Source organism: Puntigrus tetrazona, chromosome 16, assembly GCF_018831695.1.
Source record: "Puntigrus tetrazona isolate hp1 chromosome 16, ASM1883169v1, whole genome shotgun sequence".
NCBI lineage: Eukaryota > Metazoa > Chordata > Actinopteri > Cypriniformes > Cyprinidae > Puntigrus > Puntigrus tetrazona.
Window position 1 is genome coordinate 26,047,005 of NC_056714.1, and position 23,635 is coordinate 26,070,639.

Genomic DNA, 23,635 nt, shown 5'->3' on the forward strand with positions numbered 1-23,635 from the left:
AAAATGATATTTTTATATAATATTTTTGTATGTGTATGGATATGTTTCACTGCTTCGAGGCAGTTATGAATTATCCAATAGATTGGTATGTTTATGTCAAGTTTAAAATAAAAATAAAATGTAAATGTAATTACGTAAATAGCATTTTTTCAATATTTATATATTGTTAACTGTGTGTTGTTACATTAATTTAATCTCTCTCTCTCTCTCTCTCTCTCTCTCTCTCTCTCTCTCTCTCTCTATATATATATATATATATATATATATATATATATATATATAATATTTCAAATATTTATTTTTCAATATATTATGCAAGTCTCATGAATAATTAATAGATTTTTTTGCTGGTAATTTTTGCATGTATATGTGTGTATGTATATATATATATATATATATATATATATATATATATATATATATATATATATATATATATATATATATATATATATATATATATATATATATATATATATATATATATATATATATATATATATACATACAGCCTTTTCCAAACTTGGCAGTCAAATTGTAATTTTTTAAAAGCTTAAGCTTTCTTTGTTTTTTTAAATTTCCAAATATTCTTAGACGCAGTGATTATGTGTCATATTGTGAGTGGATGGCCATGCAATGTTGAGATGTGTAAGCATTTCACCTTAAAATGAAGAAGTCTTGGCAACATGCATTCTCAATTTAACATATTGGACTTTTTTGATCATATCATATCGCTGATCATATCATTTGAGATGAATGCTAATACCAGCTTGGAACGAGGTCAAGGTTATCTAGTTACATTTCTTTGATGTGAAATGCGTAGAATGCGTCACCCCGAAGGGATACTGCTGCTTTGAGTCTTTAGTTTTAATAACGGATATTGCAATCCGTTGGTTTGCGTCCATTAAATACAAAAAATATAGGTGTAAAATCCAAAAAAGTAATGTATCGTATTGCACGTATTAATTCCACTGAAATCTCAGCAGAAAATAACCACGCTGTGACATGCACCATTATCATGATATAAAATTTCTCCTACTCTGCATATAATTGCAGTCATAGCTTGTCTGCAGATCTTTGGGTCTGCTCTTTTCCTCGCTCAGCACTTCCTCTGCACCTCATAACCCACCGGCACGGCAGAAATAAAGAGAGGGGCGTAAAGCGAGACAGAAAGAGCCACATTGTTATTCAGCTCGAGTCGCTGCGGTGGAGCTATTGGTTGCCAGCAGCCGGGCGAGAAATTGGGCGTGTAGATGGGGCCAAAGAAACACAAAGCCATCTGGACCTGTACATCACGCTGTGGGTGCGATGACATCACAATCACACACCTGACGCGAGGCTGACAGGTGACACGCCCACCCCGTCGGCTCACATGCACGTCCGCGTGCGTCGAAAGCGGCATTAATCATGCGTTTTCATTCATTAGAGCGGCCGCCCACTCACAGTCTGTCCAGTACGTGTTAACTAGCACATCCAGGCTGTCTCGTGCTCACTTAGATGAATAATATATCAAATAAAACCAACGGAAAGACGCATAGATGCTCATGCCGGTGTCCAGAGACAGCTGGTTACAATGTCATTCAAGGTGACTTCTTTTTTTCCGAGCGTCTCGTAGGATGTAGATATAATCCTAACAGGATGACGGTTGATTCCTGTGAACACTGAGCACCTTTGTGCAGCGTAAACCCTCTCGAATGTGATTTGTGAAATACGGCTGCATTATGAGACTCACGTTTGAATGGAGAATGGCTTTTAACCCTATAAAGCCTGCTGTAGATTTGATACGCACGTTTTTAAGGCCTCTGAATGATTAAAGTGACAAAGTTGCTGAAAAACCTTATTGGTAATAATGAGTGACAGCTGAAGTTCATCAGATTTGATTTAAATAGACTTCTATACTGTTGTAAAGACATATATTTTGCATTTTTTAATTTATTTTTATTTTTATTTTTTGCTGTATGAATATCAGCATCTGTCAATTTGCAAATTGTTGCTCAGTTTGGGCCTTTTCTACAAATATTCTAATATATTTTCTACCATATTCCCAGTGTATCATATCCATTCATTATACACACACACACAAATGTTATATTTATATTTTTTTATATATATATATATATATATATATATATATATATATATATATAATATACTGTGTATATTTATGTATATATAAATACAGACACAAACAGAATATATTTTTATATTTTAAAACATATTTTTTGTATTATTTATAATACATATATTATATATATATATATATATATATATATATATATATATATATATATATATATATAATAATGTATAATTGTATAATAATGTAAAATACACACATGCATGTTATTTTAGAAAAATGTAAACAAATTTGTTCTTTCTATATATATATAGATTATTATATATATATATAGATTATTATATATATATATATATATAAAATGTATATATATATATATATGTATATATATATATATATATATATATATATATATATATATATGTAGAAAGAACCTATTTTTCTAAAATAACATGCATGAAATTAGTAATTTACATTATTATACAATAGAAATATAAACACTATGAACATATATATTATGTAAACAAAACTTTTATTGTGAAATGCGGTCATTTATGATTAATCGTTTGACAGCACTAATAAATACATGCATAAATAGATATATATATATATATATATATATATATATATATATATATATATATATATATATATATATATATGCACAATTAAGTTGAGAAAGTAAACTAAATGCACAATTTGAATGCAACAAATTCCAAGAAATTAGTCATTTAAAAAGTAATTAAAACAATTTAATACTAAAGCAAAATCTAGATAGATAGATAGATAGATAGATAGATAGATAGATAGATTGATAGATAGATTGATCAATAGATAGATAGATGAATCCATGACCTTATAAATATATATTTTTCATCTAGATCTAGTAGGCGTCCCTGTTTGATTTGCTTCCATCCAGTCATATTAAATGTTTCTAAAGCTGATTCTGTCACTGAAATATTCCAGCTGCAGTGGAGCACAAATGCGTCTGGCCACTTGGGAATGTGCTTGTCACAACTGTGAGAAATAAATACAAATAGTGTCTACTTAGTAAGCACCTCAGCTCGAAGTGAACGAGACGTACCAGTCTCTTTACCTGTAAACCCTCTTTGTCAGGATAAGATGATTTCTCCCCCCCAGCGGGTCGAGGCGGGTGCTCAGACGGCCTGACGAAGATGTCACGGGGGAACGGTATTTATTACGCTAATGGAATGAGTGAATAACATTGCTGTAAACCCTAGCGTGTGCTCGGTCGGTGGCGTCGGCAGCTGCAAATAATCCTCTCCAGTTCAGTAGCTGTGCTAATAATCCTCCGGAATAATCTTCAATTAGAAAAGGTGCCGAATTTGTGGAATAAAGTCCCTGCGGTTGTGAATTAAAAGGTGTGCGGTTGCCTTTGTGTTTTCCGTCTCTCCATTGGCTGAAGCCAGAGAGATACTACTAAGAAGTGGATTATTCTGGTTGACGCTGGGATTTTCGCGCGCCTGACTGTTATAGATGAACGCGGTCGCACGAGAGAAAAAAAGCCGATTCTATAGAAACCCATTTCCAACACGGGATAAAGCATGCAAAAGATAATTCAGACTTTCTATCTCAAAACTCTGACTTATTTTACAATCCTGTTATGAGGAATCGTAGGATGTTACATCTCAGTTCTGAGAAGAGGCTTTATACCAGAATCACGAGATATAAGAAATAAAGTCAGAATTGTGAGATATACATGCAAGTTTAAGTTAGTTTATATCCTACGGTTCTGACTCGCAGCTCTCAATCCAAGTTTGTAGATTCTGGCGTTTCTACAAAGTTATATAAAGTTGCGAGTTAATGTTTCTGTAATTCCTCATTTTTCCTACGTCTGTGAGTCGATATCTACCAATTCTGACTTTTTTTCAATTCTGACTATTCACACGATTTTGAGTTCACGTCTAGCCGTCCCAGACTCTTTTCTAGCATTTGCAAGCTTTTAACACCCAATTCTGAATTTTTCTTGCAAATGTGACTTTAACGCTATTAATAAACTCAACCGAAGATATGAAGTCCAGTTCTGGAGCAAATAGACTTTCTTGCACATTTGCGTGTTATAAAGTCAAAAGAGCGAAACGCGCATCTCGCTAGGAGTAAATATTGCATTTCTAACTTCTCTGAATTGACCTTTCGCAAACAGCTTGATTGACAGCCGATCCGACCAATCAGAACGCGCATATGTCGCTGCTATCCCAACACCTACCGCCGGTCTCCATAGAAACTCGTGTTAAAATGGGGTAAAAAAAAGCGTAAGGTCATGTAGAATGAGGCGTTATGCATGGATTTCAGGCTATGGTTAAATACTCGCTGTTAAATAATAAAATAATGTTAAAATATGTGTTCTTATCATTCTGTGGACAACATCCCGTAAAGGTCCCCCCCATCGGGATCTGTTTATGCAGATGTGCGCTCATCTGTTTTCAATGCAGCTACCCTGGCATCTCTTCATGTCATCATCTCACTCATTAAACTATGACAGTCCTTTTACTGCAAAAAGACCACCGCTGCGACCATTTTCATAGGTTTCACATGATACCGTTGCATTGTAAATACGCATATGCCCAGTAGCTGCCGCTGTATAAAATATTAATACTTACTTACTTAACGCCTCATTCTACATGACCTCACGCTTTTTTTTACCCCATTTTAACATGAATTTCTATGGAGACCGGCGGTAGGTGTTGGGATAACGGCGACATATGCGCGTTCTGATTGGTCGGATCGCCTGTCAATCAAGCCGTTTGCGTGTTCCATAATTGAAATCGCTTTCTGATGTTCGTGCTTTATGTAATTATGTAAAAGATTGCGCGTTTGAACTGAGAAAATTAAAGAGCCACAAAACGATATTTATATCAATCGATCGATCGTTTTTATTTATATAGCGCTTTTAACAGCATAGGTTGCATCAAAGCACTGTACAGTATAAAGTTGAATCAAGTAAAAATGACACGATTTAAAAGCTGAGAGTCCCAAGATCAAAAGGAAGCTGATCTGTTGGTGCGCTGTCTGGATTTCTCTATGCGCTGCGATGTATTTTTCACTGCGTGAGAACAGGCGTGTGGTGTGAGAGCTGCATTTCGTCGGTCATGGCAACGGTAACTAAGGAGGGCGTGTCTTTTGCGTGTTTATATCAGAATTGTGTGACGCAAACTCATAACTGTGAGAAAAAAAGACAGCGTCCCGAGACATAAACTCACGATTGCAATAAAAAAAAGTCTCTTAACCAGTTGCTTATTATTAGAATATTAGTCATTCATTATCAGTGATTAAACATGAATTAATGCCTTATCATGCATGAGCTTATTCTACACCCCTAATCCTACCCAATACCTAAATGTAACAACTACTTTACTAACTATTAATAAGCAGAAAATTGGGAATTCATTGAGAGAAACGTCACAGTTGATGGTGAAAAAGTGTCACAGTTGCCTTTTTTATTATTTAATCTGAGGCAGAAACAAACTTCCATATGCAGGCTATCTGTTCTTTCTGTCAACGCTGTGCTAATAACAGCCACGTTCATCGCACAGAGGCAAATCCACCCTTGTCCTTGTTACTACAGATTTGTGTTGTCGTCTGTTTTGTCTCGCTGAAGGGAAAGAAGTGCCTTAGAGGTGCGAGACAGTCTTTTTGTAGTTCACAATGGCCGGTAAATAAAGCTCGGTGACGCATTCCCCAACACACACTCTGTGATGTTTATCTGAGAGCGACGCAGACTCGAGTTTCTTATCAAAGCCTTTCAGTTTGTTCCATGGACCATTTGTCACTCGCCTCCGCTCTTGTTAAATAAATAAATTTTATTCCGTTGAAATTAATTTTAATCAAGGTGAAGCATGCGGTTTTCGCTCCGCTGGAAGCAACGAACCGAAAATGCAAACATAACAAGAAAAGGAAAGTTCAGAGTTTGAAGCCTGAAGGTTATATAAGTGGTGAGACGTGTAGTGTGAAGCTTATATAAGACCTGTGCTGTTTGACAGCAGCATTGATTTGTGGTTGCTGTAGTTTTCGCGGGCAGGTAGTGGTTATTTTGAGGCGTTGCTTGGGTGGACGTTTGCTAATTTAGTCTGTGTAATGTCTGACTTGTTGCTAAGATGCTCCGAGCGGACACTAAGCAGTCGCAAAGAAAGTACACATAGACTGAAAGAGAACGTTTCGTTAAGACATCAGTAGGTGGTTGCTAAGGGGTTTGATCGGTTGCTAGAATGTTGCTAGGGCAGTGTATATACAAATATACAGTCGACAGACATAGCGATGCCATTGAAAAGACATTGTCGTTGTCTATCTACTGCATATGCCTTCTCTTTCTAAGCACTGACCTAGCAACATCCTAGCAACCAATCGAAACACCTTAATGGCAATTTAGAACCTGGCAAGATGCTAGTAATGTGCTTTGCTATGGACATCATTTAAACAACTTTAAAGGCGATTTTCTCATTTATTTATAGATTTTTTTGCATCCTCATCCTTCAGCCAAATATTAGCCCCCAAAAAAACATGCATCATTATTTATTCACATATTATGATATATATATATATATATATAATAGTGCTGTCAAACTAAATGAAACACTGCACCGAAGGCTGAATACTGAACTTTTCCCCCATATATTTTGTCAGGTTTTTTTTACAATTGCATATAGCCAAAATTTGCTTTTGACTCCATTACAAAACAACAATTTAATAATTTTTACTTGACACTAAACATCTTAAATATACTTATGACTACACCAGCAAAGCACAATGTAACATTAAATGAATAAGTTAGAAAATGATATTTTTGGCCAGTTTTGAGACCCCCTTCTTGAATCAGGCATGTATATTTTTTTTACTTTACAAACAAACGCAGCCTTGCTGAGCTTGAGACTTTTTTCACAACATTAGAAAACATTACAGATCCCAATCGGAACAGTGTTCTAATTATTATTGTCTAACTTTTCTTATTTTATTTTACAAATGCACGAAAGCAGCTGACCAGTAGCAATTTTTCAGCGCAGATTTGGACTTTTAAACCCTGGCAAACAAGCAGATAGACCGCTTGCATCTCGTATTAGAAAACAAAACCATTTTTTTGCTGTTTATTTACTAATCACTCACTAATTCGCTCATCACGCAGTAACCGGCGACAGCCACGTTTTCCTCTTCTCATCAGAGGCATGAGCTGCACTTCTAAACCGTCTCTCGCTGTCGGTGCATGCGATGGTTGTAGCGTCTTTCGCAGACACTTTTAAACGCTTTTACACTACCGACATGTTTGCAGCATGCGCCTATATCTGCTCACACCACTTTGTTGTTCGGCATCATTTCGGTTATTCGCCCAGACCCCGGAAAAAGCTTTTTTTGCTATTTCCAGCCAAACATTTAATGCATCCCTTTATAATATCAAATATGAGAAAGAATTTTATATATATATATATATATATACATTTTTATAAATTTTATATAAATATATAAATATTTTATATAAATATATAAATTTTATATAAATATATATAAATAAATATATATATATATATATAAATAAATATATATATATAAATAAATATATATATAAATAAATATATATATAAATAAATATATATATAAATAAATATATATATATAAATATATATATATATATATATATATATATATATATATATATATATATATAGTATGTGTGTGTTTTAATATATACATAATAAATAAACACAGCACAAAAACAAAAACTTTTTTTTTTTTTTTTTGGATGCTATTAAATGTTAGATAGACAGACAGACGTAGAGAGATTTCATGAGAGATGAGAGTTTCATTCAGTGCCACCAGTGGTTCAGAAACGACACGCTTCACCTTGAACATGAACTTAACTTAAACAAGGTTTAACGGTTTAGTCGTGTCAAAGGTTGAGGCGGTGTTGATCACTGTATTCGGGGCGAGACGTTCTCCAGTCGGTTACCCCAGCAGGACCGTCCCTTGAGGTTTGGATAAAGAGCGTCCGCTACGTGATGAATAAGGAGAGCCGTTCCCGTGGTTGCTGCCGCCGTGTCCTTGGGCCTTTTTTTTGTTGAACATGACAGTCCCGAACAATGCCGCTGCTTCTGGAACACCTACCAACCCAATTACACTCACGTATGACATTGTGCTTGGCGGCGCCGGCATTCAATCACCCTCTCGTCTTTTGTCTTCACAGACGGCCTCATGAGCGAAGGCGAGTTTCTGGAAATCACTGAAATCAAGCGGCATCAAGCGGAGGAATTCGAATGCATCACCAACAACGGCGTGGCTCCTCCAGACACGCGGCGCGTCAAGGTCACCGTCAACTGTAAGAAACTCACAGCGACATCCTAATGGGATCGAAACACTCTGTGATTGAGTAACGGAAATATAAATTGGATTGCGATCGGCCACGTGTAGAATTCAGCTCTTTATCTTTTCGTTGCGTCCTCTCGACTCCACAGGGTTCAAAGAACTTGAGTAATTGCGCTTAAGCATTATTTCGGGGGAATTTTTACTGTAGAAACTTAATTACACTCGCGACAATGAAAATCATTCTTGTATTTCTTTACGGTTTCGCGTAGACCTTCGAAAACGTACAGTTCACCACCAATCAAAAGTTTGGAGTCAATAAGATTTTCATTTTTTTTTTTCAAACAAGGACACATTAAATTAATCAAAAGTGACATTAAAGACATAATGTTTCAAAAGATTGCTTCAGGAGATTATGAATACATTTTTTCTTTTAAACTTTCTATTTTTTTGTCACATTTTTTATATATATATATATATATATATATATATATATATATATATATATATATATATATATATATATATATATATATATATATATCAAAACAACATTGAAACAAAACAGATAATTATTTTATAGCACATAAAATAATACCAACATAATGAAATCAGTATAATGATAGAGTAATTTAGCTATTTATGATTACGGTGTAAAAAAACGGCAATAACATTTTAGATTTTACTGTTTAAAGTTCCGTTAAATTTACAGTTAAATACCGTAATTTCATTAACCGATATAATGTTAATATACCGACCTATTAAAGTGCTGAAATCTGTTTTGTACCTTTGAAATGCACTGATATCCGCCAAAAGCAAGAAAATCGTGAACCAAAGCCCACCACAGGCAGCTTTTAAACACGAACATATATATATACGTTTTTTACACTGTAAAAAATCAAAAGGTTTAGGGCAACCTGCTTCAGATGATTTTTGCGTTTTCTCAGCTTTTTGCCAAAAACAAGTTAAGAAAACTCCAAAATCTGCTAAAGCTGGTTGCCTCGAACCTTTAAGATTTCTCATCTTCAGATTCTGCACGGCGTATTCACTATTTTCTAGTCTAATAGCAATTCATACCTACTCGCTACTTTAAACACTTTACGAAGTTTTTTGCATCGCAGCTGAATGACAACATGATTTTTTTTTTCATACCGTGCTGCAATTAATTAAGAAAAGCTTTTTAATACAATGCATCTTCCGGGTTTGAAATGACATGACACCCAGAGCGCTATTTTTTCTCATTTCTGAACAAATTACCGCTTTAATCGAACAAGTGCTGATACTTGACCTTCGGCGCACCGCGTCTGTGTTTTCTTCAGATCCACCGGTAATCACAGACGTAAAGAACATGCCGGCCCAGCTGGGAAAAACTGCGATCTTGCGCTGCGAAGCTATGGCGGTGCCCACCGCGTCCTTCGAATGGTACCGGGATGACCGAAGGTAAGCTAGCGAGCCAAACGGACGGGAAGCAGCGCATACCGGGTCCACCCTAACGTTGTTTCTTGTTTCTCAGGCCGGTAGAGAGCGACAACACGCTGAAGATTAAAAACGAGAAAACGCGTTCCCTGCTGCTCTTCACCAACGTCACAGAAAAACACTTTGGCAACTACACCTGTTTCGCCTCCAACCGCCTCGGGGCTTCCAATGCCAGCATGTTACTCTTCAGTGAGTACCTCATTCCACTCCAACTCTGCCGCGCTCGCTTTTGTGCTCTCGAAACATTCCTGAATCTACAAAGGCGTAGAAGTCAAGGATAAATAAACACCCTGCAGGAAGTGACTTTCCACCGCACAAAATACGTGAACGTGCACTTCTCGCTCCCCGAGGCCAGTTTTCGCGGCGAGCTTCGCCCGTAGACGGATAATAGCGGCGCGTCCGTTGATGGTACTCGAAAGCAAATGGTCTGGCGCTGTATGCTCAGCAAAGTGCATCGTTTTCAACCTTTTTAATAATGCATAACTTCCACAAACTTCAGCACAAAGCTTTTGAAAGAGTTGGTGACTTTTGACATGCGTAGACGATACGTGCACGACTGCTGAGAAAATGCACGTGCTTTGTAGTTTTCTTAGTTTAGAACGAGATTGGTACGCGCAAAAATAATAATGGCGACAAATAAAATATGCATGGCGTCATATATTTTTATTATCACGTCACGTATATTATTTTATGAGAAATAGCAAATGAAAATATTTATTAACAATTACTTAAAAGTGTTAAAAATGTTAAATATATATTTTAAATTAATTATAAATGCATATTTCTGAATAATTTTGTCATAAATATTTATTTGTTTATTTAAAATAAATATTTAAATAAAGTAAATCTTCATGGCAAAAGGCACAGATAGACTTAGTTATATATTTATATATATATATATATATATATATATATATATATATATATATATATATATATATATAAATATGTATATTCATAAATATGTATAAATATATCTAATATATATATATATATATTAGATATATTTATACATATTTATGAACTGTTTATAAACATGTTTATGAATAGTTTTTATATTCATTCATTTAAAAAAGATTTTTTTGTAAATATTTAGGATTGTCAGAACAAACAAATCTTTAACCCGCGGCACAAATAGACATAAATCTATGAAATATATGAAGTAAAAACTTCTCTAAAAATTCAAAATGGTTTTAAACTTTCCAATTTGTTCTTTGTAAACATTAGGGTTACTTTGATCGTTTGCTGTATGTCCTCAGACACGCAGTAAGTAATATTGTTTAAAAAAAAGTTTTAAGAACGTTCCTGATGTTCCCATTCAGTTATGAAAATGTTTTTTTAACCACGTCAGAAAACATAACCCTCAGGGTTACAGAAGTGTACCGTTAAATATTCTCTAAAAGTTCTAAAACAAGTAGCAAACATTTAAAACATGTTCTAAGAGAATTTTCATAACCATCCATTAAGTTATGAAAAGCGAGCGCAAAAAAAATAACCCTTTTTCTTGCTTACGTGAACATTTTAGCATTTTGCAGTCATTATGTAAATGCAACTATTGAATATTCTCTAAATGTTCTGAAACACGTAATGACATTGATTTCTAAGGACGCTTTGCTAATGTTCTCATTCAAAAATAACCTTTTTAAACCACTTTAAAAAACGGTTTTAATATTTTTCCCAGCTATGGACTATTTTCAGGCGCTGCGTAATATCACTGGAAAGTCGTGGAAAATCGAAACTTTCCATTTTCCGTCGTTTCTAACACACGGCGTGTCTGCAGAAAAATCAGGTTTTAAAAAAAAATAGGAAAGAGGAACAATATCGAAGCTCTCCGGTCGGCTTCGAGCGAGATGCTAATGGTCCAATCAGATTCAGTGATCTATGCTAAGCTATGCTAACCGCGCTAATGGTGCAGAGTTAAGAAAAAAAACGGTAAAACTCAGCTCTTCAACTCTAGGGGAGTAGGAAAATTAGCCTATTTCAGTTGTGACAGTTTTTCTTATTTAGACCCAGACAACTCTGAATGAACGTCCTATTAATGCTACGTTCGTTTTGCTAAAGTTGTCCTCTCTGCGTACCGGAGCGGACGCTCACAACCTCCAACGAATTAAGATCAGACTCCAAGAGTTTGCTAAAGTGAGTTAAAGTTCCTCTTTCGTCCGCCGCAGAACACCGGTATCGAGTAAAGGAGGACTCCGGCGAAACACGTGCTGTTGTGGAAAACGCGCTTCGAGCGTTTCCTGAAAGCTTCCGTTGTCTGACTCTAAAGCACTGCTTTACTGAGGGGGAAAACAAACAAAAAAAAAACCTCGGGGATTCTCCAAAATCTGAATGAAACGACACGGACGAGATAACAAATCACATCAGCACTACGGATTGCCTTGTACTTTCAGCTTCTACGCCGTTGTTTTCTAAATAATATATATATCACTATATTTTTTTCATAGACCGAGGGACTATTTGTCTAATGCGCCGGCGCTAGCGGCAGAAATCGAGAGGGAATCTCATGCAAACGTTTCGTCCTGGGATCAGAAGAAACTGTAGAAAATCAAGCCTGTTCAGATTTTTCTCAATGCTGATTCTCGTTGCTCTAGTAACTTTTCTGTTGAAGCGGACTAACACCTAAATATCATCAGCAGCGTTGTTATTACTACTATTACCTTTACGTTACAGAAACGGCAGCATTATGATGTTGGCAGTTTGTGTGCAAACCTGTAACGAAATGTATTTCTTTCCATCTTGAGGGAGGAATATGCATAATTCATAATACTCTTGGTCGTATTTCACCCCAGCGTTTTTAGTGTCGTTACCATACTACTGTAGTTTTTATTGTTTTATTGTTTTTATATTATATTACATTATTTTATATGGTTTATTCCATTATCAGTATACCGTATTAATATTATTTTTATATCAGAAGCAGCTTTTTATATTTTTAATTAATATTTTGAATTTATTTTGGTGTGCATTTTTATATTTTATTACACTTTTATTTATTTTAGTACTCAATTTTGAATATTTTTTAACTATATATATATATATATTTTAAGTGTTTTTATATTATATTACATTACTTTATATGGTTTATTCCATTATCAGTACACCGTATTAATATTATTTTTATATCAGAAGCAGCCTTTTATATTTTTAATTAATATTTTGAATTTATTTAGGTGTGCATTTTTATATTTTATTACACTTTTATTTATTTTAGTACTCAATTTTGAATATTTTTTAACTATATATATATATATATTTTAAGTGTTTTTATATTATATTACATTACTTTATATGGTTTATTCCATTATCAGTACACCGTATTAATATTATTTTTATATCAGAAGCAGCCTTTTATATTTTTAATTAATATTTTGAATTTATTTTGGTGTGCATTTTTATATTTTATTACACTTTTATTTATTTTAGTACTCAATTTTGAATATTTTTTAACTATATATATATATTTTTAAGTGTTTGTTGATAGCTATAGCTTCGTGGTTATTCCCGAAGAAATAAATGTCAAGGTGGATTTCGTAGTTTTACCTAGTTTTCCCGGCAGACCTGATGAAAGCCGTCAGTCGGCAGACCAGTTCAGACCACACTGGTCCGGTTTAAGCGGGGGTTTTTTTGCGCGGCAGGAGATTAATGTCTTCTTCCGGGTGATTTCAGGTTGTAGAGAAAGAGGAAGGGTTTCTGCGGGCGACAGGAAACTGCTGCTACTTAGCAAACGAGCGCATGAAACAACCGCTTGTGAATATTTCATTAATTTCAGCCTCTTTCTCTGCCGAGGCTAATTTAGCACAGCCGTTTACTCGTTTTGTGTGGCGGTTAGATCCTGATTGCTGCGACGTACTTAACCACGAATGTTTGCGAGCTGCGCCGTATATCTGTGGCTAAATGAACCTCGCGCGGCATAAACAACCAATTAGCGTAGCGACTATGTCAGTTCTACCGCTGCAATCATTGTAAAAATTATTAGCATTAGTATTTCAAGTAGTGCTGTTTGATTTACATTCAGATATTGTATTGTACTTATGCCTCATTATTTTCTTAAATCTGCTTCATGAGGTCCTTAAATTTGCTCAGCCATATTGACTGTGCTCTATTCATATGTACATATATTACATTTATATATATATATCATTTGTTTTTACTTGCATTTTATGTTTTATTTTATATTTTATAAAACGTTTTATACATATATATATACACACACACACACACACACACATATATATATATATATATATATATATATATATATATATATATATATATATATATATATATATGTATAAACTATTTTGACAAATGGCACATTTAAATACTTATAAACAATTATTTATAATTATTTATAAACACACATATTTGAATACTTTTTAGAAATATGTATTTATTTTCGATTTCTTTGTTTAAAACAAATATTTAAATATATTACATAGACTACAAATAAGTACATAAATTGTTCTGTTGTAAAAATATTTTAAATATTACTTTTATTGAGATATATATATATATATATATATATATATATATATATATATATATATATATATATATATATATATATATAACGCTTTATGTATACAAATGATATGTGTGAAGAATTTACATAATATATAAAGAAAATGTATATTTTTGACTCATATGGTTGCTGCATAAAATATAATTTATTTACCAAAATCATATGAATATCATTAACATACAGAGATATAAAAACTTAGTGTCTTTTATTAAAAGTCATTTAATCTTCATCTACCCAGAAAAACACATGTGAAAATTACATATTGCCTTACAGGTATAAAACACATTATATATATATATAAATCATATATGACATATTCATATATGAGAAATAAAAAAAAAAAAACATTACCAGAAGCATAACTCATCATTTTACATGTAGGTTGCTGCATTGAGGTATTTAAGAGCAGATTTCTTTTCTATTGATGCATTTCTTACCGAAAGGCCCTTTGACGTCTGCCTCTAAACTTTTCGACTTCTGACTCTTCAGCGTCCGGTGTTAAATTACGTCCGAGTTCCTCTTGAGAGCCGGCGGCTTCGCTCGATTCGAGGTTCACGCTCCTGCTGACCCCGAGAGTAACCTCTGAAGGTGCTGTTGAGCACAAAAACAAGCTTCGGAGTCCGGCCGCGTTCTGGCCTCTCGGTGGAGATCTTAGCGAGCTAAACCCAGAGAGGAGGAGGAGGAGCGGGTCACGGAAAAGCTGGGGTTTATGGGAAGGAGCCAAACATCGAGCGATTGAGCTTATAGAGAGCTTGCGCTTATGCAAGGCTTTCATCTCACGTTTGTTCCAGTTTTCGCGCCGTGCACAGATGCTTCTCATTTTGGCATAAATCAATGAACAAAACTCTCGAACCTATAAATGTTCTTTTAAATCTGGGGCTGTGTGATAAAGCCCTATAGAGGAAAAAAAAAAAAAAGCTCAGTATTACTCATGTATTTAACGTATATCGAGTTTAATTCAACAAAGCAAATGCACAAACATTTTAAAATTATTTTTTTATATTTTATTTAATTACTTATGTTTATTTTATAATTAAGAATAAATCATATTATAATATTTGCATAGCATAGTACATTACTTTGATTATATTTTTACTGTATTAATGTGTGACTATTTATTTTATTGTTTTATTTTTATTATTATTATTATTATTATTATTATTACATTTCAATGTTAAAAATACATAAATGTTTATGTAAAGTATTTTTATTGCTTAAAATATTTAAGTATCTATATATTTAAAAATGTATAAGTATTAAATATTTATAATTGTGACAAACCATGCACATAATCCTAAATATTCATAAACAATTTTTAAAAACAAATTTTGATTAAAAATAAATGTTTGAATATAGTAAATATTCATTATAACTTTGTGACAAATGGCGCGCACATACCTTATAATTTATAAATATGCGTAAACAACGATATTTTTCTGAATTATTTATTGAGCATTTATTGTAATAAATGTTTAAATACAGTAAATGTTAATAATTAATAGCACAAACAAACCATTGTGTCAAATGGCACACCTAGACTAAACTAAATTATGTATATATTTTTTATATTAATAATTGTAATATTTATTGACTTGTTTATTTATGAAGTATGCATTTATTAAAAATAAGTATTTAAATATTTATTACTGATGACTACATTCTTGAAACATAGGTATCTAAATATATATGTATTGCATTAGAACATACATGCATATGTATATATGTTCAAATGTAATAAACATTTATTATTGATCAACTAAATTCTATTTATTACTACTTATTACTATACTTATTATTGACCTAAACCCCAAATTATATATATATATATATATATATATATATATATATATATATATATATATATTTATTTATTTATTTATGTGTATATGTATATTACATTATCGCTTACGTATTGCTTTTATAGTTCATTAGCGATAAACGGCAGGGCCTTTGCACAAGCAGCGTTAGCAAAGCCGGCATGCGTATCCGTCCTCAGCGAGTGATCCCCACATTGTGCGTCTGTCCGTCTCGTTCCGTCTGCCGTCATCTGGGCCGGTTTTCCCGTGATGAGTCACCTGCCGTGCGTCTTCTCCCGTTCGCTTCATCTGGCCTCGACTCGCACCTTTCCATCAGACGTGCTACGACCTTTATCTTCATCCTTTGAGAGGAGCAACATCTGTCCCATCGCTGTCAGTCTGAGGATAACTCGCCGGGAACAGAACCCGGAGCTGCCGTTTGACCCCGGAGCACAAAAGCATTTCTTTATACATTATTTAAAATGATCTATGCATTCTGTAAGCTGAATAAATAAGCTTTCCGCTGATGTGTGAGACGTTAGGAAATAGGAGAATATTTCGGCAATGTTTGAAAATCTGAGGGAGCTGAAAAAACTAATCTAAATAAATAGAAAATCACCTTTAGAGATGTCTAAATTAAGTTCTTAGCAATGCATTTTACTGATCAAAAATTAAGTTTTGATATAGTTAAAGTAAGAAATGCACAACATATCTGCATGAAACATGATCTTTACTTAATATCCTAACGATTTTTGGCATAAAAGGAAATCAAATCGAATCATTTTGACCCATAAAATGGATATTGCTGTGAATATAGTCATGTTTTGTGATGCTTTTATTTCATGATCATTGCCTTCTGCTTTTTAGGAATGGTTTGCATATTGTACATGCCGTATGTAACATACAATATTTTTTTCACTTGGGGTAAAGTTTCTGTTTTTGAGGCTACAGTAGTATATGTTTTCACTTTATTTTACTTTTTAAGGATTTTATTTTTATTACCATTTCAAAGTGAATATACAGCAAATAAACTATAATAATCTATCAGGAGTGCTATTAAAAAAAACCTACTGATTATTCTAGATGCTTTTTTGTAAGATATAGTAGATTTTATAAATAATTATTTTTTATAGTTTTTGCTGTAGGCCATTTTAAAAGCTTAATAAACAACTAATTGTAAAAACAAAATCTGTCATTTAAAAAACTATTTTATTCTTTTAAGTAAAAGAAAATAAATAAATATTTAAAATGCATGTAATGTATTTTCTAAGTTTATTTTATATTTATTTTAGCTACTTATCATGAAAGAGACAGTAAATTAGTAAAAATATTTTAAATGTTTTTTTTTCTTTTAATTTTATTGTATTTTAAATGTAATTATTGTAAAAACAAATAATTAAAAATACAAGTTTTATATGCATTATACCATAGAAATAACCATAGGCTATTGTTTATTTTAGCTGCATTTCAAGAAAGATACAGAATTATATTTATTTTAATTAATTATATTATATTGTTAAAAACATTTTTACTGTTTTTGGGGGTTTTTTTGCTTATCGCGTTTTTTTTTTTTTTATAAATACATTTTAAAAGCAATTATTTAATTAATTATAATTAATCTAATAATTATAATAAATTTTATATTTTAATACGTTAAAGGATTTTTTTTTGTTATAAGTACTGTACACGTTTATCAAGTCTGACAAAATGCTTTTAAATTAAGTTAAAATAAATGAAAACTGTTTTAACTTGCATAATTTTATTTTCCAGTAAAACGGCAAATTTTTAAAAATGTTGCTACAGAAGTGTGGCAAATGAATTTTGACATTTCTCCCGTTCAGCCTACTGACGTCTGCCTCTCTCTGCTCTTCCAGGGCCCGGGGCCGTGTACGGCGGAGCGGCGTCTCTGAACGGCCGTTTATCAGGAATCGGCCTGTGGCTCTGCCTCTCCGTCTCCGTTCTGATGAAGGTCTAAAACTTTCCCGCTTCGGAAGGAGTCTTTAAATACGAACCCATCACTGTGAACAAAAAGAAATTATGCATTAATCCAGGAGCCATCGCTACATCACTCGGTCATTGTTCCTTCCTCTTCCCATTCACGCCCCCCCGGTCGCATATCACCGCTTCTCTCCTCCCTCCCGTCGCCAACGGCGGTCACCTTTTTATCGTCCAAACCTGAAATGTGATGCAAATGATGTGAACGACGAGTGTAATGCCAGTTGGGTGTCTCTTGATGTGCGTGCTGGACATGCTGCTTGTAAAGTCCGGGTGACCCCGTCGACGCTGTCCACCAGCCGGGGGCCGGCGGATCCCCACGCAGAGATCCGAGCCGAACGGCGGCGCGTTCTGACGTGCGTAGCTACTATGAATGATGTCAAACCACGTGTTTTCTTTCTGGCGAGGAGGGCCGTGTCATCTCGGGGCCCCTCGCTTGCGTTCGTTTGGGCTCTCGACCCAAAGCAAACGTCCAGCCCTCATATTGTCCTCAGTCTGTCCATCGCTCAGATCGCAAATCAGTGTAAATATATATGCAGTAGAGGCCCCTCATTCCAGCGGCAAAAACTACATTTCCCATCAGCCTCTCTGTCTCGGCCTTTTCGGCTCGGAGGATATTGCTGCCTTTAAGTCACGATGGAACGATCGTATTTACGAGATTTACGAGCGAAATGTCATTATTAGCCGAGAGCTTCAGTTCGTACGCATTTAGAGAGGTTTTCTTGTGTTCGGCGGAAAGCCAAAAAAGAGCGCGAAATATAAAAAGGATATATGTAGTGTTGGAAATTTAAGGTATTTGGACACTTTTTGGTTGTCGAATGTTGGTTAATAAAATAAATGAACCGCAGCTGTAGACGTCACTCATCCTCTAAAACTCATTTTTAACGTGCAATGAATGCATCGTCGCAGCTCATAAGCAAGTACAACCTTTCGCAATTATTTAAATGCGTCACTGCAACTCATAAACGCAAGCGCAGCTTTTCTGCATTTTTTTTTTCGAATACATCTTTGCAACTCTTGAGCGACACACTTTTAAACACATAATTGCAACTCATTCGTGAGAGTGCAACTTTTCCATGTTATTTAAATGCATCACCGCAACTTTTCAGAATGATCTAAATGCATCATTGCAACTTTTCAGAATTACTTAAATGCATCTTCGCGACTCTTGAGTGAAACTTTCCCAATTTGAACACATAATTGCAACTCATTAGTAAGAGTGCAATTTTGCCATGTTATTTAAATGCATCACAGCAACTTTTCAGAATTATTTAAATGCACCATTGCAAATTAACAGAGTGCAACTTTTCTGCGTTATTTCAATGCATCTTTGCAACTCTTGAGTGAAACTTTCCCAATTTGAACACATAATTGCAACTCATTAGAAAGAGTGCAACTTTTCAGAATTATTTAAATGCATCATTGCAACTTTTCAGCATTATTTCAATGCATCTTTGCAACTCATAAGAGTCCAGTTTTTCATTAATCGTGCATCACTGCAGCTCATAAGAGTGCAGAGCGCTTTTTACAATTATTCAAAAGCGTCGTTGCAACTCGTAAGTAGGAACTTTCCACACAGACTTGAAGGCAGCAGAAGTTTCTGGCATCTCCTGGCCTGAAATGGTTCATTGACTTCTTGTTGCTTGTGGATAGCATGTACCGGTTAGAAATGTCCCTCTTGTGACCTCACTTCCTGCACCGACCCCGTTTTAACCCCCTGCACTGTGTACATTTTAATCTGCAAGGTTAACTGCTATTACTTTTTTGGTGTTAATAATGATTATAATGACGATGATGATGATGATGATAATAATAATAATAATAATGATGACAATGTTAATAAGTATTTGAATAAATATGATAGTAATTCCATGTGAGAAAAAAAAAACAAAAAAAAAACGTCAGGGCTGATCGCAAGCCATGTGTGTGAAAATATTTTGTACTAAAAACCAATTCATCGAACGGCGAAAAGAGGAAAAAAAACAACCTTTTTTGAAGTATCGTGCTCTGTTTTACCATGATTAACTTTTTTAAAGCGGAGGCGATTTTTCGACTCGTCCGTAAAAGAGAGCAATCGGTGAAATGCGAGGGCGCTTACACGCTAGACGGGCCTGTTTTTGAGCATGTGGAAATGGCAGCAGAAACACTAATCGAGCAAATATAAGCTACGGTACGAAGTGCAGTGCTGCCTTTTCGAACCGTTGCGTTTGTCCACCATCTTTGTCACGCACCGTCCCCATTGAGCTCAGCGCGTTTGCATTGTAGACGCTAGCGTGTAGGCCTCCTAACGTCATTTCAAATGCGTACTGTATTTTTTCCCCATGCTGTTGATGACTGTAATGTATGATATATTCTGCAGTGATGATGTAACGCTCACGTCTGCCTCGATGACATAACCAAAACCCTGCGGTCACATGCGGTCGTGTTTGCGCGACGCCGCGTTCCATTCAGAGACTGTTGTTGGATATTAAAAAAAATGCATGCGTTTACTGCACGTATTGTGTTTGGGAAATGACACGCGGGTTAAGAAAATGGCAGTTTACGGGTTTTTTTTTTTTTTTGGTCTTCTCGCAACCAAATTGCGATGCTATGCAATGCTAGCATAGGTGTGCGGCTAACGGACAGGAGCGTTCAGCGTGTTTTATGCATCTTTTTTTTAAAAACATTTTGTACAGAGCCCCGGACATGTCATGCAGACAAAAATGCATAAATCACAGCCACGTATTAAGAATTTGTTTCCATTTAATTTATTGCCTTTTTTAAAAACGTGGCCACGCTGTGGTAATTTGTTCCCTCGTTTTAGTTATTTAGTAAATTGCGGTCATGCTCTAGGCTATTATTTTTTCTCTCATTTTAGTATATTGTGGCCATGTACTACAAGTTTGTACTGCCAGTTTATGTAGTGCCCCATTCCATGTAATTAATATTAGCTACGTTGTAGCTACTAATTCGTTCCCTTTTTTTAGTAAATTGTGGCTACAGCGTACTATTTCGTTCCTCTTTAAGCAAATTGTGGCCATGCCGTACTAATTCATAATATTGTTTAATTAAATTAATTCAAAAACGAGGGAGCAAATTAGCACATGATTTAAAGTCAGACCTTTGCAACCCATTTTACTTCCGTATTGTGGGCGTACCATAGAAACTAAATATAAAACAGAGGGCGTGGCTTGTTTTTACTCCGATTTGATTGGATAAAGTAGGCGTTCCGGCCGCCTCTTTTGGAGGGGCGTGGTTAATGACGTCACGCCCGTCAACCGTTCAAACTGACGTCCTCATGAGCGTTTTCAGATTTCGCTAAACTACAACAAAGGCAGTTTTGCACTTTATTTTTGTATTTTTTTCTGACTCCGACCACGAAAACAGCAACGCGAGCTAATGCATTTCATTTTGATTTCACGCGGACTTGAAGTCACGGGAGCAAATCCTCAATTTGCGGGCGAGGGTAAACACACCAAAAAAACCTCTAACTTTTTTTGTCCGCAACGTCTACGTTATTTTTTAATCCCAGTGAATTTTATTGTACATCCGTCTGAATTTCCGGACTTGCGCTGGACCGCCCTTTTTTCCAAGTTAGCGCGCGGGAAAACCCAACAGTCCGAGCTGAATGGAACGCGGCAGGCCGTTAGATTCCACGCGCGCCTTTTTCGCCCGGTTCGGAATCAGATTGGCGGGAGATAAAGACGCGATTAGCCAGAGACTGCGCCTCGCTAAGCGTCGCGTTCTCTCCGTCCCCCATCTGGTGAGCGGCAGAGCTCGTAAATCAAGCTCGGTCCAGGCGCTGACAGGATCCTCTTCAAGGACAGCTGTGCCTTTGAGTCTCGAGTCCGATCCCCCGCAGGCTAATTAAGCGCCACTTAAGAGCGCGCGGCGAAGAGGCTTTGACGTAAAGCGGCGGCGCGCTACTTAACGGCGCTGCTTTTTTGCGACCGTTCACAGTGACCCTGCATGAGCGCCGACCGTTCAGTTTGCAATGTTAATGCTGTATATACTCTAATACGATAATGTTCTCCCTGAATATGTGCTTCATTATTGCATTTCCAGCCAGCAATAACCCCCGGAATAAAGCCCAAACCTATTTAAAGTCCAATTTAAAACCTGAGGGCCACTACGCTGTTATTAATGAATGCGTTTCGTGCGCCGATGAAAGACGCTGCTTAGTAAGTAGGCCGAGCAGAGGCCGCAAAGAAAGTATTGGGATGCTTAAATGACACTTAACAATATCTGATTTAAATGTGCATTAGACATTATGAAAACAATGGACTAGTGATAGAAGCCGAAAAGTGTTTGTAGCTTTGGTGATGTCCAACAATTCATCGCTTCCAAAATAATAATAAAAAAATGTTTAGTTAATATGTGTGTGTGTAGTCTTTATATGTATTATGTATATATAAATACACACACATGCATTTAAGAAAATGTTATGTTTATATATGAAATATGTTTATATATGATAACATTTATATGATATATATATATATATATATATATATATATATATATATATATATATATATATAAATATATGTTAAAAAAATTTAAATGTATACTGCATATATATATATTTTTTTTTTTTTTTACATATATATAGTTTTAGTTATTTTTGTCTTTAAACATATTTAAAAAATAAAATTATATATATATATATATATATATATATATATATATATATATATATATATATAAATAATGTTTATTTTACTTCAGGTAATTATTTTTGTTATTTGTTTTAGTTGAATATAATATCCCTGGTAAAAAAAAAAAAAAATAAATAAAAAACTGAGACGTAGACATCATTCAAATGCTAAAAACTATTTGACCTTGCAAAAATGGCTTTTAGAAAAGAAACCTAATGCTTTGACATGAAGACGTTTAAATGACGTTTAAGCGTCTAAATACTTTTTTCTGCCTCTGCGTGAGGTTTGATTTCAAGCACAAAAGCAGGTGATTTTTTCCCGATGTTCCCCTCGTCTCTTAAGCTTTTTATCCTGCTGTCAGTCCGCTCTTTCCTCATCGAGCTCACGTTAGCATCGCCCTCGAGGCCCGCCGATCATCTCTGTGTACACGTATTCTCCTCAAATATAAGTAAAACAAAAGAAAAAAACAGTATGAAATGTTGTTGCAATTCTCGGTGTGGGTATAACGCATGTAAATGTCTGTTTTGGGTGGAGTTTCTATGGATGTGTGACTATCGTGACGGAGCGCTGCTGGCGCCGGGATCATGTCCCCTCGTGATTCCCGCGCTCTCTCTTTCAGAGGGGACTGAGATAGAGGTCTGGTGTGGGACGGGGCTCTTAGTGCCGGATGAGGAAGTCTGTTTCTGCCACTAAATATCCCCTAGACATGTAAACTTCTGACTAGATATAACCTCAGAATTGTGAAAAACGAGCTCTGAATTCTTTTTTTTTTCTCGGAATGCAGAATTTGCATCTCACAACTTTATTTTTTCAGTTTTTGTTA

General features: G+C 34.9%; 1 protein-coding gene across 1 annotated transcript in view; it reads left to right on the top strand.

The window, feature by feature from the left end:
* The window catches only part of iglon5 (IgLON family member 5), a 172,311-nt gene extending 149,783 nt beyond the window's left edge, over positions 1-22,528 (top strand). The window contains exons 5-8 of the mRNA XM_043261926.1: positions 8,268-8,399; positions 9,703-9,823; positions 9,897-10,048; positions 18,055-22,528. Of these exons, the coding sequence (XP_043117861.1) occupies positions 8,268-8,399; positions 9,703-9,823; positions 9,897-10,048; positions 18,055-18,155 (506 nt within the window). The 3' untranslated portion in view covers positions 18,156-22,528. The remainder of the gene's footprint in view (positions 1-8,267; positions 8,400-9,702; positions 9,824-9,896; positions 10,049-18,054) is intronic.
* Positions 22,529-23,635: the final 1,107 nt, after the last annotated feature.